General features: G+C 38.2%; 1 protein-coding gene across 1 annotated transcript in view; it reads left to right on the top strand.

The window, feature by feature from the left end:
• Positions 1 to 1620: 1620 nt before the first annotated feature.
• The window catches only part of NKAIN3 (sodium/potassium transporting ATPase interacting 3), a 578505-nt gene continuing 566992 nt past the window's right edge, over positions 1621 to 13133 (top strand). The window contains exons 1-2 of the mRNA XM_042780767.1: positions 1621 to 1635; positions 2287 to 2424. Of these exons, the coding sequence (XP_042636701.1) occupies positions 1621 to 1635; positions 2287 to 2424 (153 nt within the window). The remainder of the gene's footprint in view (positions 1636 to 2286; positions 2425 to 13133) is intronic.

Below are 13133 nucleotides of genomic sequence, written 5' to 3'. Positions count from 1 at the left end.
AATTTCTTAAGTTCTCAAGGACTAAGTATTAGTAAATAGAGAAACAGATTGTCTTCAATAAAGAATACAGATTTTCTAATAAGTGATGTTATCTTGGCTTCTCTTTCATTATTATATTTTTTTTAATATTATAAAAGAGAATGTTACCTATGCATTTTACAACAGAAAAGAAAATGGGTTTTTCTCTGTTTGAAAAGTTCACTATAAAGGTTTTTGTGATGCGTGACAGCTTTAAAATAGGGTAGCTTTTCAAAATGAATTGCCTGCAGCTGCTCTTCAGGGTTTCTCCTCCCCCACCCCCAGCACAACCATCCCATTTGGACATTAAAAGAAAACAAAAGTGCATATTTATACCACTGATGGGCCAATAAATGAAATGCTGCATTTTTAGGAGAAGGTTCCTGGGAACTAATTAGAGTCACAAGTGACAAACAGGGGATTGAAAAACATGGTGCCTCTATGTATACTGTTCTATTTTGTGCTTTAGCCCTTTCTGAATCTGCTCCCACTTTATGAGCATAGGGCATGGTGACAAATCGCTTAATGATCAGGAGACACCCGTGAAAGGAATGTGGTTCTGGTGTGGTAGTTTCCAGGCATATGTTTTGTTCTCTTTTTCCTACACTTTTCTGAAGGTGAATCTTAACCAACACTAGATTCAGCTTATTGGATGGAGGACATTCCTTACGTCTGAGGAAATTAAAGCTATTCAGGCATACATCTGCCACCTGACTAGAAAAATACCTAGGGTGCCATTTTCAATTCAAACTTGCAGTTTCTAGTGCCATCAGTGTGGCTAATTGTTGGATCATTTTATTACAATTACTATTTTATCAAAACAATGTATTTAAAAAAAAAATCTGAAATGGGTAAGATTAGTGTCCAAAGACAGCAGGTGGGATTGTAAAAAATTTAGGTATAAGATACAACAAATGTCATTTTTACATGATAATGGCATTTTTGGTATTCATTGTTCTATATGAAATTTATCAGCATCATCATAATTTTTTTTAAGTGTATTGTAATACATTCTGGAACTGTTTTAAAATGTAATTGTATATAATGAAAATGTAATAAATTGTGACATTACTTATCATAGCTCCATAATTTTTATTTGGGTCTTCAGAAACAATTTTACATGATCTGGGATGAATTTTCATTTAGGTAGCCCATTTCAATAAAGTGCAAGTTAAAGGAACTTTTGTGTGTGTATGTGTGATTTGGGTAAGTTTACAGAGCAAATTCACTTTCCATGCAACTGCTCACATACACTTTGTCTCATGACATTGACTAAAATTTACCACAATGCAACAGTTCTGCTCCCACTTCCTCCCCATAGTTACCTCTTCCCTGTGTCCTCCCCTCCATGCACTCCTGCCCCCTGTGCTATGTCCATATGCAGACACAACCCTTCTATTCTCCCATGATGGTTCTCTCCAAGGAGTGTATCTACCTAATGTAAATATTCACCTCATATGGCTGTCTTTTGTTTGGCTGGAAGCTATAGGAGTAGGTTCAGTTCCAGACTTGAAGGGCAGCTAAGGGGTTCCATCAGGCTCTATCAGACCAGCAAACCTAGTCCAAAATGGGACTTTTTAATTCTAGTTTTACATCAGGGCCATGAAACCAGAATCAGTAAGGAAGTAAGCTCCATTTTGAAAAAGTGGTTAGTCATTATTATCATTGAGAGTCTACTGAGAGGAAAAGAAACAAAATGAGATTTGTTTAACATGTATTTGGTCATGGGAAAGCAATGATGGGTAGGCATTTGTTTTTCTCCAAAATGCTACTAGTTCTAGCATTGCAAGCCTGGAGTTATTGTTCCAAATGTGTCATATTAAGCCAATCATTTTATTAAAAGTAGTGATAAATTTAAGTCATAAGTTATTTGCCTGATATTTGCTGCTATGGAAAATGACTTAAGGAGTATATCTCTAGCTCTCCATATACATTTAAAACCTATTTTACACTTGAAATCATAATATTCAAAGATACCCTAGTATATTTTCTGAGAGAAGTTGCACAAAACAATATATGAAATAGGTATCAAAAATTCTAATGAAAACGATGCCAATTAAGTGTGATTGAAAATTGGGCAATCTACTTCCGTAGTGATACAACCTCAGAAACCCAAGGAGGGTAGCTATGAATCAAATCTGGCTCCACGGCAGTGAGTTTTTATTTGTTTGTTTGTTTATGCAGACTTCGCTAGCAGTGAAATAGATATTAAAATGGTACAGTTATTCTTGAATTAGATACTAATGGATTCCCTTTGCTTTATTGTAGCTCTCAGCACTAGAGAGGCAGATCTTTGACTTCCTTGGCTTCCAGTGGGCTCCTATTCTTGGAAATTTTCTACATATAATAGTCGTCATATTGGGTCTGTTTGGAACCATTCAGTACAGACCTCGATACATTGTGGTGGTAAGTCATTTTTATTATGTCTTTTCATATACAGACTGCAAAAAAAGACTACTACATACTAAGAGCGTGAATAAAATAATTTAAGTCCTTCCCTCTAATATGATATGGCACTGCATTTATAGCCCTCAAATACTGAATTCTGCTAAAAGCACTTTATTAAGAGAATTTTGTTAAGAAATAATTATCTGTAGGAAACACAACACATTGTTTTACAGTTAGAGCAAATACCATGATAATAAGTGTGAAAGGACATGATATGACTCACAGTGCAATTAAATTCAAAATTACATGAAGAAATCTATAATGGGGTTTTAACAGAGTAGGAGATCTGGTTATGGTCACAATGCTATAAGACATACATTAACTATCACTGTAATGACATATGTCAGTAAGCCTAAAAAAGCAAACTTTTACAGCCATAACTGCTTAATTGCTGAAAATGAAAATATAACTTACTTTTCATTGATTTAGGAAATTACAAGTCCCTGTACTGATGGCTATTTAGTATATGCCTCTAATCCATTTCGTATCACTGAACATTTCTCCATTTTGTTAAAATAAATTTGAAACATAAATTCATACCTCAAACTATGCCAAATATGGTTCAGACATACTCCATTGTAGGAGGATTTAATGAGATGTATGATAAGCATAATAAGGAAATAAGGTGTATTTAAGAAGGTGTGTGTGAAAAAAAGGGGAAGACCCTCAATGAGATAGATTGATACAGTGGCTGCCAACAATGGGCTCAAGTATAGCAAGGATTGTGAGGATGGCACAGGGTGAGGCAATGTTTCATTCTGTTGAACATAGGGTCGCTGCAAGTCAGAGCTGACTCAACGGCACCTAACAACAGGAACAATACATGCTATGATCCACAATCTAGTGTTGTTGTTGTTGTTATATGCCATCCATCATACCTGACTCATAGCGACCCCTCCTTGGGTTTCAAAGGCAGTATTACTACAGAAGTAGATTGCCCAACCCTCCTTCCAAGGACTTGTGGGTTTGAACCACCAGCCTTCTGGTTAGCAGTCAGGTGCCTTAGGCACTACCTTACCACAATCTATTAGAAATTATTAATAGTAATTAATTTTCTTTTGTATAAAAAGATGGCAGTATTTGAAGCTATATGTATAAGAATATATGAGGAATAACAATCATGTATAAGTGAATATACTGTGAAGGACTTCAAGAGAATTAGGTGCTGGGCAAAAGGAGAGGCTTCTGCCAGCGATGCAGGCTGGATTCCATTTTGGTTGTTTGCTGCTTATTCTAACCTGACTTTCAAAATCAGCTGGCCAGCATACCTCGGGAAGCTGGTGGGCTCCCTCCTCCCCTTCCCCTCACAGCATGTTCCCAGGAAGGATATTCACAAGCAGTCCGGCCTCCTGAAATATCCATTGATTAACAAGATTTTAGCTAACTCAAACTTTGTGATTAATAAAACAATGAGTACAGGATCACGGAATTGTCTAATGTATGTTAAAGTATAATTTTATAAATTCCAGGCAATCAGAATTTTTTCCTTGTAAGCTTCTGGATTTCCTGTACTTAAAACTCCATGAGAATTTCCTCTTGCCAGGGTACTTTTGTGAGTCCTCATGAAGGGCTGCTCAAGCTAGATCCTACTATGCCTTCAGTAAAATTCTTTTCTTTATTTTTAACAGAAACTCCAGTTTGCTCTTTGACAATACTCTAAAATATTCATCAAGCCTGAATAAACTTACAGTGTTCAGTAGAATTACTAAATATTTACCTCTCTAGGGGAAAATCATAGACTTAAAGAGATGTCCTCTCAATTTTGGTTTAATCCAATGCCATCTGTCCAAGAGATTAAAGCTACAAATTTGTGAATAAACAACTCTCTATTTTTGAATCTCAAAATTGGCTTTTTGAAATCTTTCATCACACCACAAAGTGAAGGCAACAGGCCTTCAGAACAGACTGTGCTCAAAATGGCAGCCCCTGGGCACTTAGGGGTTCCTCTTGTCATTCAGCTTGCTGAGGGCCTGAGGAATGTCTGTTTTACTTCCCTTTTCTAAAAGATGGCCTTCTGCTAAACTATTCTGTAATCTACTGAAAGAGTGTTTCATGGAGTTGGGCATGCCTCATAAGATGCTTTAATAACACGTATAATATCAAGCTACTGCTGGATTCGAAATATGTTCTAGTTAGATGTTGAACACCTAAATGTGTTCTATCTAGGAACATAAAGCATTTTTACTAACCACAGGCTTTTAATTTTATAGTATTTTATGAAATTGGTGCCTTGCTCAACTATAAAATGCCAGATGATCATGAAACCAGTGTCTTCTATAGAATGAGGCTGTTGGTATACATTAGTTACATGACTTACTCCTGTTGATTTTCCCCTCTAAATATTAGCCTTGCACGCTGTTTACATACCTACTGCTTCTGCTGAGGCTTCTGCCTTGTCTTTTGGATAAATGATGTTCCTACTTGCTTTCCTATATTTAGACTTCCTACTTGTTTTCAGCCTTTCTCCCTTCCAATGCATCCTTTGCACTTTTCCTAAGTAATGTAATCCAGCTGCTTAGAACCCTTCACTGGCTTCTTTGTATCAGCAGGATAAAATCAAGAATACTCTTGCCGGCCCATCTGACCAAACATTTATCTCACAACTCTTCTCCCCCCTCCTTCTCTTCCTTCTTTCCTTTCTTCTGTTTCTCCTTCACTCCTTTCTTTCTTTTCTAAATTCCTTCCTTCCTTTTTGTACTTACTAATTAAAAATATATTTATCAAGTTTTTACTATGTATTAGGCATTGTGTAAAGCATAGGGCACATTGATGAGCAAAATTCAAACATTCTCTGCCTCCTGGGCAATTACCTTACAGTCTAGGAGAGGAAGTTTGCCTTTATCAAGTACCTGTCCACATCAATGTTGAATTGCAACTGTGATAAGTGTTACAAGAGAGTACATTGTACCCTGAGGTGTGTAATGGGGGATCTGACACAGGTAGGGTGGCAAGGAAAGGCATCCCGCAGGAGGGACTACAGAGCTGAGAACTATAGTGGGTGAGAGATTTTACCAGGGAAGAGGGGAGTGCAGAAGGTTCTGGTCAGGGAGCACCACAGGGCACTTAGTAAGAGGTCAGGAGGTCAATAGCAGACTTTGCCAATTAATTCATTAAACATTTATTGAGGACCTACTAGGATCTCTAGTGGTGTAGTGCCTAAGGCACTTGACTGCTAACCAGAAGGCTGGTGGTTCAAACCCACTAGCCAATCCTCAGAAGGAAGACTGGGCAATATTCTTCCATAGAGATACCACCTCAGAAACCCAAGGACGGGTTGCTATGAGTCAGATCCGACTCAACAGCAGTGAGTTTAGTTTTGGAGTTTACTGTATTGTGTAAGGAGCTCTGGTAGAGCAGTAGTTAAGGCATTTGGTTGCTAACTGAAAGGTCAGCGGTTCAAACCCACCAGCTGCTTCACAGGAGAAAAGGAGGCAGTCTGCTTCCATCAAAATTTATAACCTTGGAAACATTCTGAGCAGTTCTACTCTGATCTTTATAGGATAGCTATGAGTCAGAATCAACTCCAGGGCAGTGGGTTTTGTTTTTCTGGTACTATACTGTAGTAAATGCTGGATAAATAGGAAAGAAATGTGAATTCCAAAATCCCTGGTCTCCTGGAACTCATTCTGTAGAGAGAGAGGAGGAACAGTTTCCTGGAGGTGCTAGGAATGACAGTGAACAAGGAAGAACAGCAATGCAGTAAAGGGTTAATTAGGGAAGACATGAGCAAGCTTTGACACTACAGCATCCTGTGCTCTCTGCTCCTACTCGCCTTTCCAGCTGCCTTTTGCTCCCCTAGCCTTGCCTGGCATTCCTTCTCTAGCCCTAGGGCTCTTTTCTCAGTCCTTTATAAATGCCTCTTTCTATTCACTTTAATAGTAACTCTGCTCCTTTGCCTCTGTGTCATGAGTAAGTTTTATGATTGCAATTATCATAATGGTTTTTATTTGTCCCCATTTATGTCGTACTACTGGCCGATGAGTTATTTGAGAACATGGAATACTATAGATTCCTAGTAAATACTTAGGAGCTTTGGTGGCGTAGTGCCTAAGGCATTTGACCACTAACAAGAAGGCTGGCAGTTCAAACCCACCAACCACTCCTCAGAAGGAAGATTGGGCAATCTATTTCCACAGTGATATCTCCACGGAAACCTAAGGAGGGGTTGCTGTGAGTCAGATCTGAATCCACAGCAGTGAATTTGGTTTTCTTGGTTAATAAATACTTATTGACTGAATAAGGAATTAACATTTACTAAGCTTCTAACATGCGCTAGGTACTTAACATAAAAATAATTCTCAGGTCATATTCAGGAAATTTGGAAGACATGGAGCTGGATTCCACTTACCATAGAGTCTCTTTGTTAAACATACAGAATGATTCAAAATAGTTCTTTTTTTTTTTTTCCTTATCTAGTCACCCATCAGTTCAGAGTCCACTCACGATAGAAAGATAGTGTCACTGCTGTCTCTGGTATCATTTCCTTTGTTTTCCGCTCTCTTTACTCCTTTAGCAGAGTCACTAGGGGGTGTTGGAGAGAGGGTGTAGACCACACTGGGTGACACTGTCAGAAGGAGCAACAACAAAATGGCTATCTATAAAATCTTTGTTCAGGGCTTCAATAGAAATGTATTATTTTTAAAATAAAAATATCCTTGTAGTTAGTTATAACAACAAACACATATTTTCATAAGCACAGGTTACATGTATGCAATATACCTACAAGGCTAAAGCCCTATGCTAATTTACTTACAATGAATAAAAAAGACCAAAGAAAAGAGGATGCCTTTGAATTGAGGTGTTGGCAAAGAATACTGAAAATACCATGGAATTCCAGAAGAACAAACAAATTTGTCTTGGAAGAAGTGCATGCAGCCAGAATGTTCCTTAGAAGCAAAAATGGCCAGACTTCATCTCACCTACTTTGTCATGTTGACAGAAAAGACCAGTCCCTGGAGAAGGATATCATGCTTGGTAAAGTAGAGGATCAAAAAAAAAGAGGAAGACATTCAGTGAGATGGACTGACACAGTGGCTGCAATGATAGGCTTAGGCATAGTAAGGATTGTGAGACTGGGGTAGGGCCAAACAGTGTTATATGCTGCTGTAGACAGGGTTACTATGAGTTGACTTGACAGCATTTAACAACAACAAAAATTGACTTTTTGAACTTTCTAATTCACTCTATTCAGAGCTGTCATTATTATCCATATACAGTGATGCACTGAATCACGTTGTTTCATCTGCACACGTTATAAGTACACCAGTGTTGTTTTTGTTGCTGCTGGCATTTTTATAGTTGCTGATTTTGTCATGTTTGTTTTCTGATGTTTTAGCTACAATATATGGCAATTAGTATTTGTAAATCTATATACACATTTTTTTGGGGGGAATGAAGTAGATTAAATGAAAAGACAGATAAAAATCATAAAAGGGTACCAGTCAGTTACTATTACTACTAATAATAAATAACAGTAATGTAATTCAATGTAGAAAAATTTTACAAAACAATTTTGTTATTAGTATTTATATAATCTAAGGCAATTTCAGCTCACTAATGCCCAGGAGCTCTGATGGTCTAGTACCTAAGGCATTTGATTGCTAACCAGAAGGCTGGTGGTTCAAACCCACCAGCCACTCCTCAGAAGGAATAGTAATACCACCTCGGAAACCCAAAGAGGGGTTGCTATGAGTCAGATCTGACTTGAAGGCAGTGAAAGAGAGAGAAAGAGAGATAAGAATATCCATACATATAATAGAGCTAATGGGGGGAAAAGTTATGATAACTCCTCAACTACAACCAACCACCCAGAGGGAGTGAGTTTTGGGGCTTGTTGGCTTGGGACTATGGTCATGGGGGACGTCAAGCTCAACTGGCATAACATGCTACACAAAAACGTTGTTCTACATTCTACTTTGATAAGTAGTCACTGGGGTCTTAAAAGCTTATAAGTGGCCATCTGAGATGCAACAATTGGTCTTTCCTCCTCCAGAACAAAGAAGAATGAAGAAAACCAAAGACACATGGAAACAATTAGTCCAAGGGACTTGTGGACCATGCTAACTTCAGTGTACCTGACCCTGAAACTAAGGAAGAACTAGGTGGCACCTGGCTATGACTATCAACCACTCAGAAAGGGATCAGTGCAAGAGATCCTGGATAGAGTGAGAGAAAAGTATGGGACAAAACTCAAAATCAAAAAAAAGAAAAAAACTAGGCTTACTGGTCTGATAGAGACTGATGAAACCCCCAAGGCTATGGCCTCCAGTCACCCTTTGGGCCAGGAATTGAACTCACTCTCATGGCTTCCAGCCAAACAATAGAAAGGCTTATAAATTGAACATTTACACCAGGTAGGAGCACTCCTTAGAACAATCAACCATGGGAGATCAGAAGGGCAGTATTTGCACAGGGTGATAGCTCAGAGTGCAGGAACGCATATGAAAGAAGGACATAGGAGAGAGGTAACCACAGGGAGGAAGTGGGAAGAGAGGTGTTATATTATGGAGATTGCAATCAAGATCATGAAACAAAATGTGTATGAACGGTTGTATGGAAAAGGAAATTTTTTTGTAAATCTTCACCCAAAATCACGATTTAAAAAATTGATAATAAATATTACTACAGATTCTGTATGGTCTAGTATGGGAAGAGGTACATGGTAGGTGGTAATTATTTAACATGAGTTATCACATTAGTGATAACCAAACCTAGTGACGCCATTGCTTTCTTTCCTAGTTTGGATGGAGGTGGCTTAGGTCTTTCAAAATCTTCAAAGAACATCTATAAGACAAACAAGCTATGTTTTTTGCTCATCTTGATTAACTCTTTCAATGTGTTATGCCAATTAATCCCTAAATTCTTATTTTTTATTTTATTCAAAAACTTCTCCCAGTATAGGGAAGGAAATAAAGCAATGAACTGGGGGGAAAAGTCCTATAAGCCAAACCTGTCATTTGACTCAATCTTCACAAATATCCTATGAGCCATGTATTAGCATCCCTGATTTTTCCAGACAAGGAAAGAGATTTAAAAGATTGAAAGACTTGCCCAAAGAACACAGAACTCAGTGTGAATATACCCTACTTCTTTTATCGACAAAGTCAATACTATTTTATCATGATCTGTGTTTCCTTCTACCACCAGACGCAGATAATAGGGTGCCATGTCAATGTCTGTTTTGATATTGGAAGAGGAACCTGCCCACCCTCCTCAGCTGATCATAGAAAATCCCTGCCTATGTGTCATTACAAATTGACTTTCATTCTAACATTGGTATAAGTTGTCTATTTGGGTGGAGAAATGGCTGGAGAACCATGGTCTGTCAATGTAGCTAATCTCTTCATGAAGATGTATCTTATGAGACATAAATCATGTTGTTATTAAGGAAGGTGATTGTACCATGTTGTTTTAATTACACTACAGGTAACTTTCCTAGATTGTTTTCATGAATGTTGTGGTTTGAAGCTACAGCTAGTGCCCTAGAATTAATTCTTATTTAAGGAAAAAAAAAAAAAAAACATGAATATAACATATGTCCCATTAATCAAAGTGTGCCTCAAGAGGTACCAACTTTTCAATGGAAATGAAAGGAAACTTGGATTAGAAATCCACATTGATTTTTCATAGAGCAGAAAAGGAGCATTTTGACTGCAGAAGTTTTTCTCTCAGAAGCACTTTATTCTTTGTGTATGTGTATATGGTAAATATATAGGTAACAAAACATTTACCATTTCAACAGTCATCACAAGTACAATTCAGTGATATTAGTTATATTCATTATGCTGTTCAACTATCATCATTAACTATTCCCAAATATTTTCCATAACTTTAGCAGCAGCTCAGTGTCCTTAGTCATCTCCAATACTGGCTGAAAAATCACCAGTGTGTCAATTGAATTTAAACCATTCCAATCTAACAAACACTTTGGAGTGCCAGGTGTCACTAAGTGCTCACTAAGAGATTAATAAAATACAAAGTCTGTCCCTCCAAACAGTTTAACGGAGTTTTCAATCAAGTTTTGCAAAACACAGATGATAAGTCACTGCTATTTCTGACATCAGACAGGATTTGTCACCGTTAAAGTTAAAGAATTAATCACCTTTGTCAAAATAGTTAATATCAAGGGCCACACAGAACCAGCATTCCAGTGTTTGTGGAAATTTTGTCAAACTCCTTAGAATGGAGACCAAAGCTTATAAAAAATGGACTCTTCACTTACCTCTCTTGTACCTCCTGCCACACTCCACTTTTCTACCTCATACCAGCCACGTTGAATAATTTGTGTTTTCCAAAGACAATATATCTGTTTCTTGCCCCTCAATTTGCATGTACTGGAAAGCCCTATTCTCCTTATCCACTCGGAAAAATCTTAATAATCCTTCAACTAAATTGTCACCTCTAAAAAGACTTACTTGACCACTCTGCTCAGGGATAAGTGCCTCTTCTCTCTGCTCCTATTGATACTGATAACTCTTTCTATCCCAGTACTCATCAAGTTTGTGGTCATCTGCATCCTGCCCATCTCACCCTACTAAAGGGTCTGCTCCTGGAAGGGAGGACTGTTATCTATTTATTCCTATAGTCTGGGTCTATCCTAGTGTGTATAGACCTTTAAAGATGCTTAATGTTTAATTAAGGAGCTCTGGTGGTGTGGCGGTTAAAGCCTACCAGCTGCTCTGCGGGAGAAAGATGAAGCAGTCTGCTTCTGTAAAGATTTCTGAAAAGATTTAGCCTTGGAAACCCTATGGGGCAGTTCTACCCTGTCCTATAGAGTTGCTATAGTTGTAGAGTTGCTATAGTTATAGAGTCAGAATCAACCTGATGCCAGTAGATTTGATTAATTTGGATTTAACATTTTAAAAATAATTTTGGATTTAAAATTAACCTAAAACTGTCCTTAAAAACTAAACAATACCAAATGAATTTTCTTCTGTTTTTTTCAATTATGTTTTGTATTTTAAGAGCTTGTTTTACATTCAACGTTATGTGTACATTTAGTTTCACTCCCCATTTACCATGTCCAACCCTAACCCTGTCTCCTCCCCTCCCTACCCTATAATCCTCCCCCTGTGCCCCTCATATTTATGCAATCCTGTTTGTCCTGCATTTCCTCAACCTGAATGTTGGTTCTCTGGTGCCCTGTGATCCATTGCTCTAAGGGATGTATTACCATAGAATATGTGGGTGTGTCATCCTGAGTTGAGTGGTCTGCATGTACATCTTGTTAACTATTGGACTGAGAGCCAGCCCCTGGGGGTGCATTTTATTCCAGGTTCAGAATGTATTCCAGGGCCATAGTATTGGGGGTCTCATCAGACTTCTTTTGACCATTAATTCTGGTCATTATTGAGTTTTGGGATTTTGTTCCACATTTTTCCTCCTACTCTATCCAGGATCTCTAGATTTGATCCTTTCCTGAGTGGTTGGCATTGGTAGCTGGGCACCAACTAGTTCTGGTCTTGAGGGCCATTGTGTCCTATGGCTGATTGCTTCCAAATGCCTTTTTTTTTTTTTTTTTTTTTTTTTTTTTTTTTTTTTGCATTCTTCTTTGCTTCCAATGCTAGGAGACCATTAGCTGTATCTTAGGCCACTTGAAAGCTTTTAAGACCCCAGTCACTACTCACCAATGTAGGATGCGGAACAAGGCTTTTGTGTATTTTGTTGTGCCAATTGAGTCTGGCGTCCCCCAGTACTATGGACCTGAGATGGTAGATCTGCTGGCTCTCTCTCCCATAGTGTCTGGGTATCTGTGAGGGATTAATCTGTGTCTGTTTTCTACTGTTTCTATAAGGATTGCAGGTATTTTGTATCACTGGTGTCTGTGCAAGGTTAGCCTCAGCTGAATCTATCCTTGGTCTGGAATGTACACCTGTTCGCTGTCCCCTATCTGATCTTCTCAAGTGTTTATGTGTTTATCTGTAGCCTGATGTTTGGTGCTAATGGTAATGCAGTATTGTGGACACATTTGTTGGTATTAGCATCTGTCGTCTATCTCTTATGTGCACAATTCGGTGTCCTCCCATTTCCTAATGTTATCATGGTGGTCACAGTTCCTTTCCGCATATTCCTCCGCTCACCCACATCAGCGTGTGGGCCCAACTAGCCTGAAATTAATCCCTCTCCTTCTATCCCCATTCCGATAGCCTACTACATGAGTTTCGTTTCCTAGGCAAACCCTTCTTTGTCTTTTTACAGTAGTGGGCTTATACAGTACTTGTCTTTCTGTGACTGACTTATTTCACTCAGCATAATGTCCTCCAGGTTCATCCACATTGTGAGATGATTCACGTATCACTCATTGTTCTTTAACGTAGCATAACATTCCATTGTGTGTATGTACCATAATTTGGTTATTCACTAATCTGTTGATGGGCATTTAGGTTGTTTTCATCTCTTTGCTATAGTGAATTGTGCTGTGATGAACATAGGTGTACATATGTCTGTCTGTGGGCTCTCTCTCACCTCTTTTGGATATATTCCTAGTAATGGAATTGCCAGGCCAAATGGCACTTCTATTTTCAGTTTTTTAAGGAAACATCATACTGTTTGCCACAATGGTTGTATCATTGTACAATCTCACCAGCAAATCACAAGAGTTCCAATCTCTCTGCAACCTCGCCAGCATTGTTATTTTCTGACCTGCTGAACTTTGCTATTATTGCTGG

This window comes from Orycteropus afer, unplaced genomic scaffold (genome assembly GCF_000298275.1).
Source record: "Orycteropus afer afer isolate SDZICR_OR568_19922 unplaced genomic scaffold, OryAfe1.0 scaffold00060, whole genome shotgun sequence".
Lineage (NCBI taxonomy): Eukaryota > Metazoa > Chordata > Mammalia > Tubulidentata > Orycteropodidae > Orycteropus > Orycteropus afer.
This window is presented reverse-complemented; position numbering and strand designations above follow the sequence as displayed.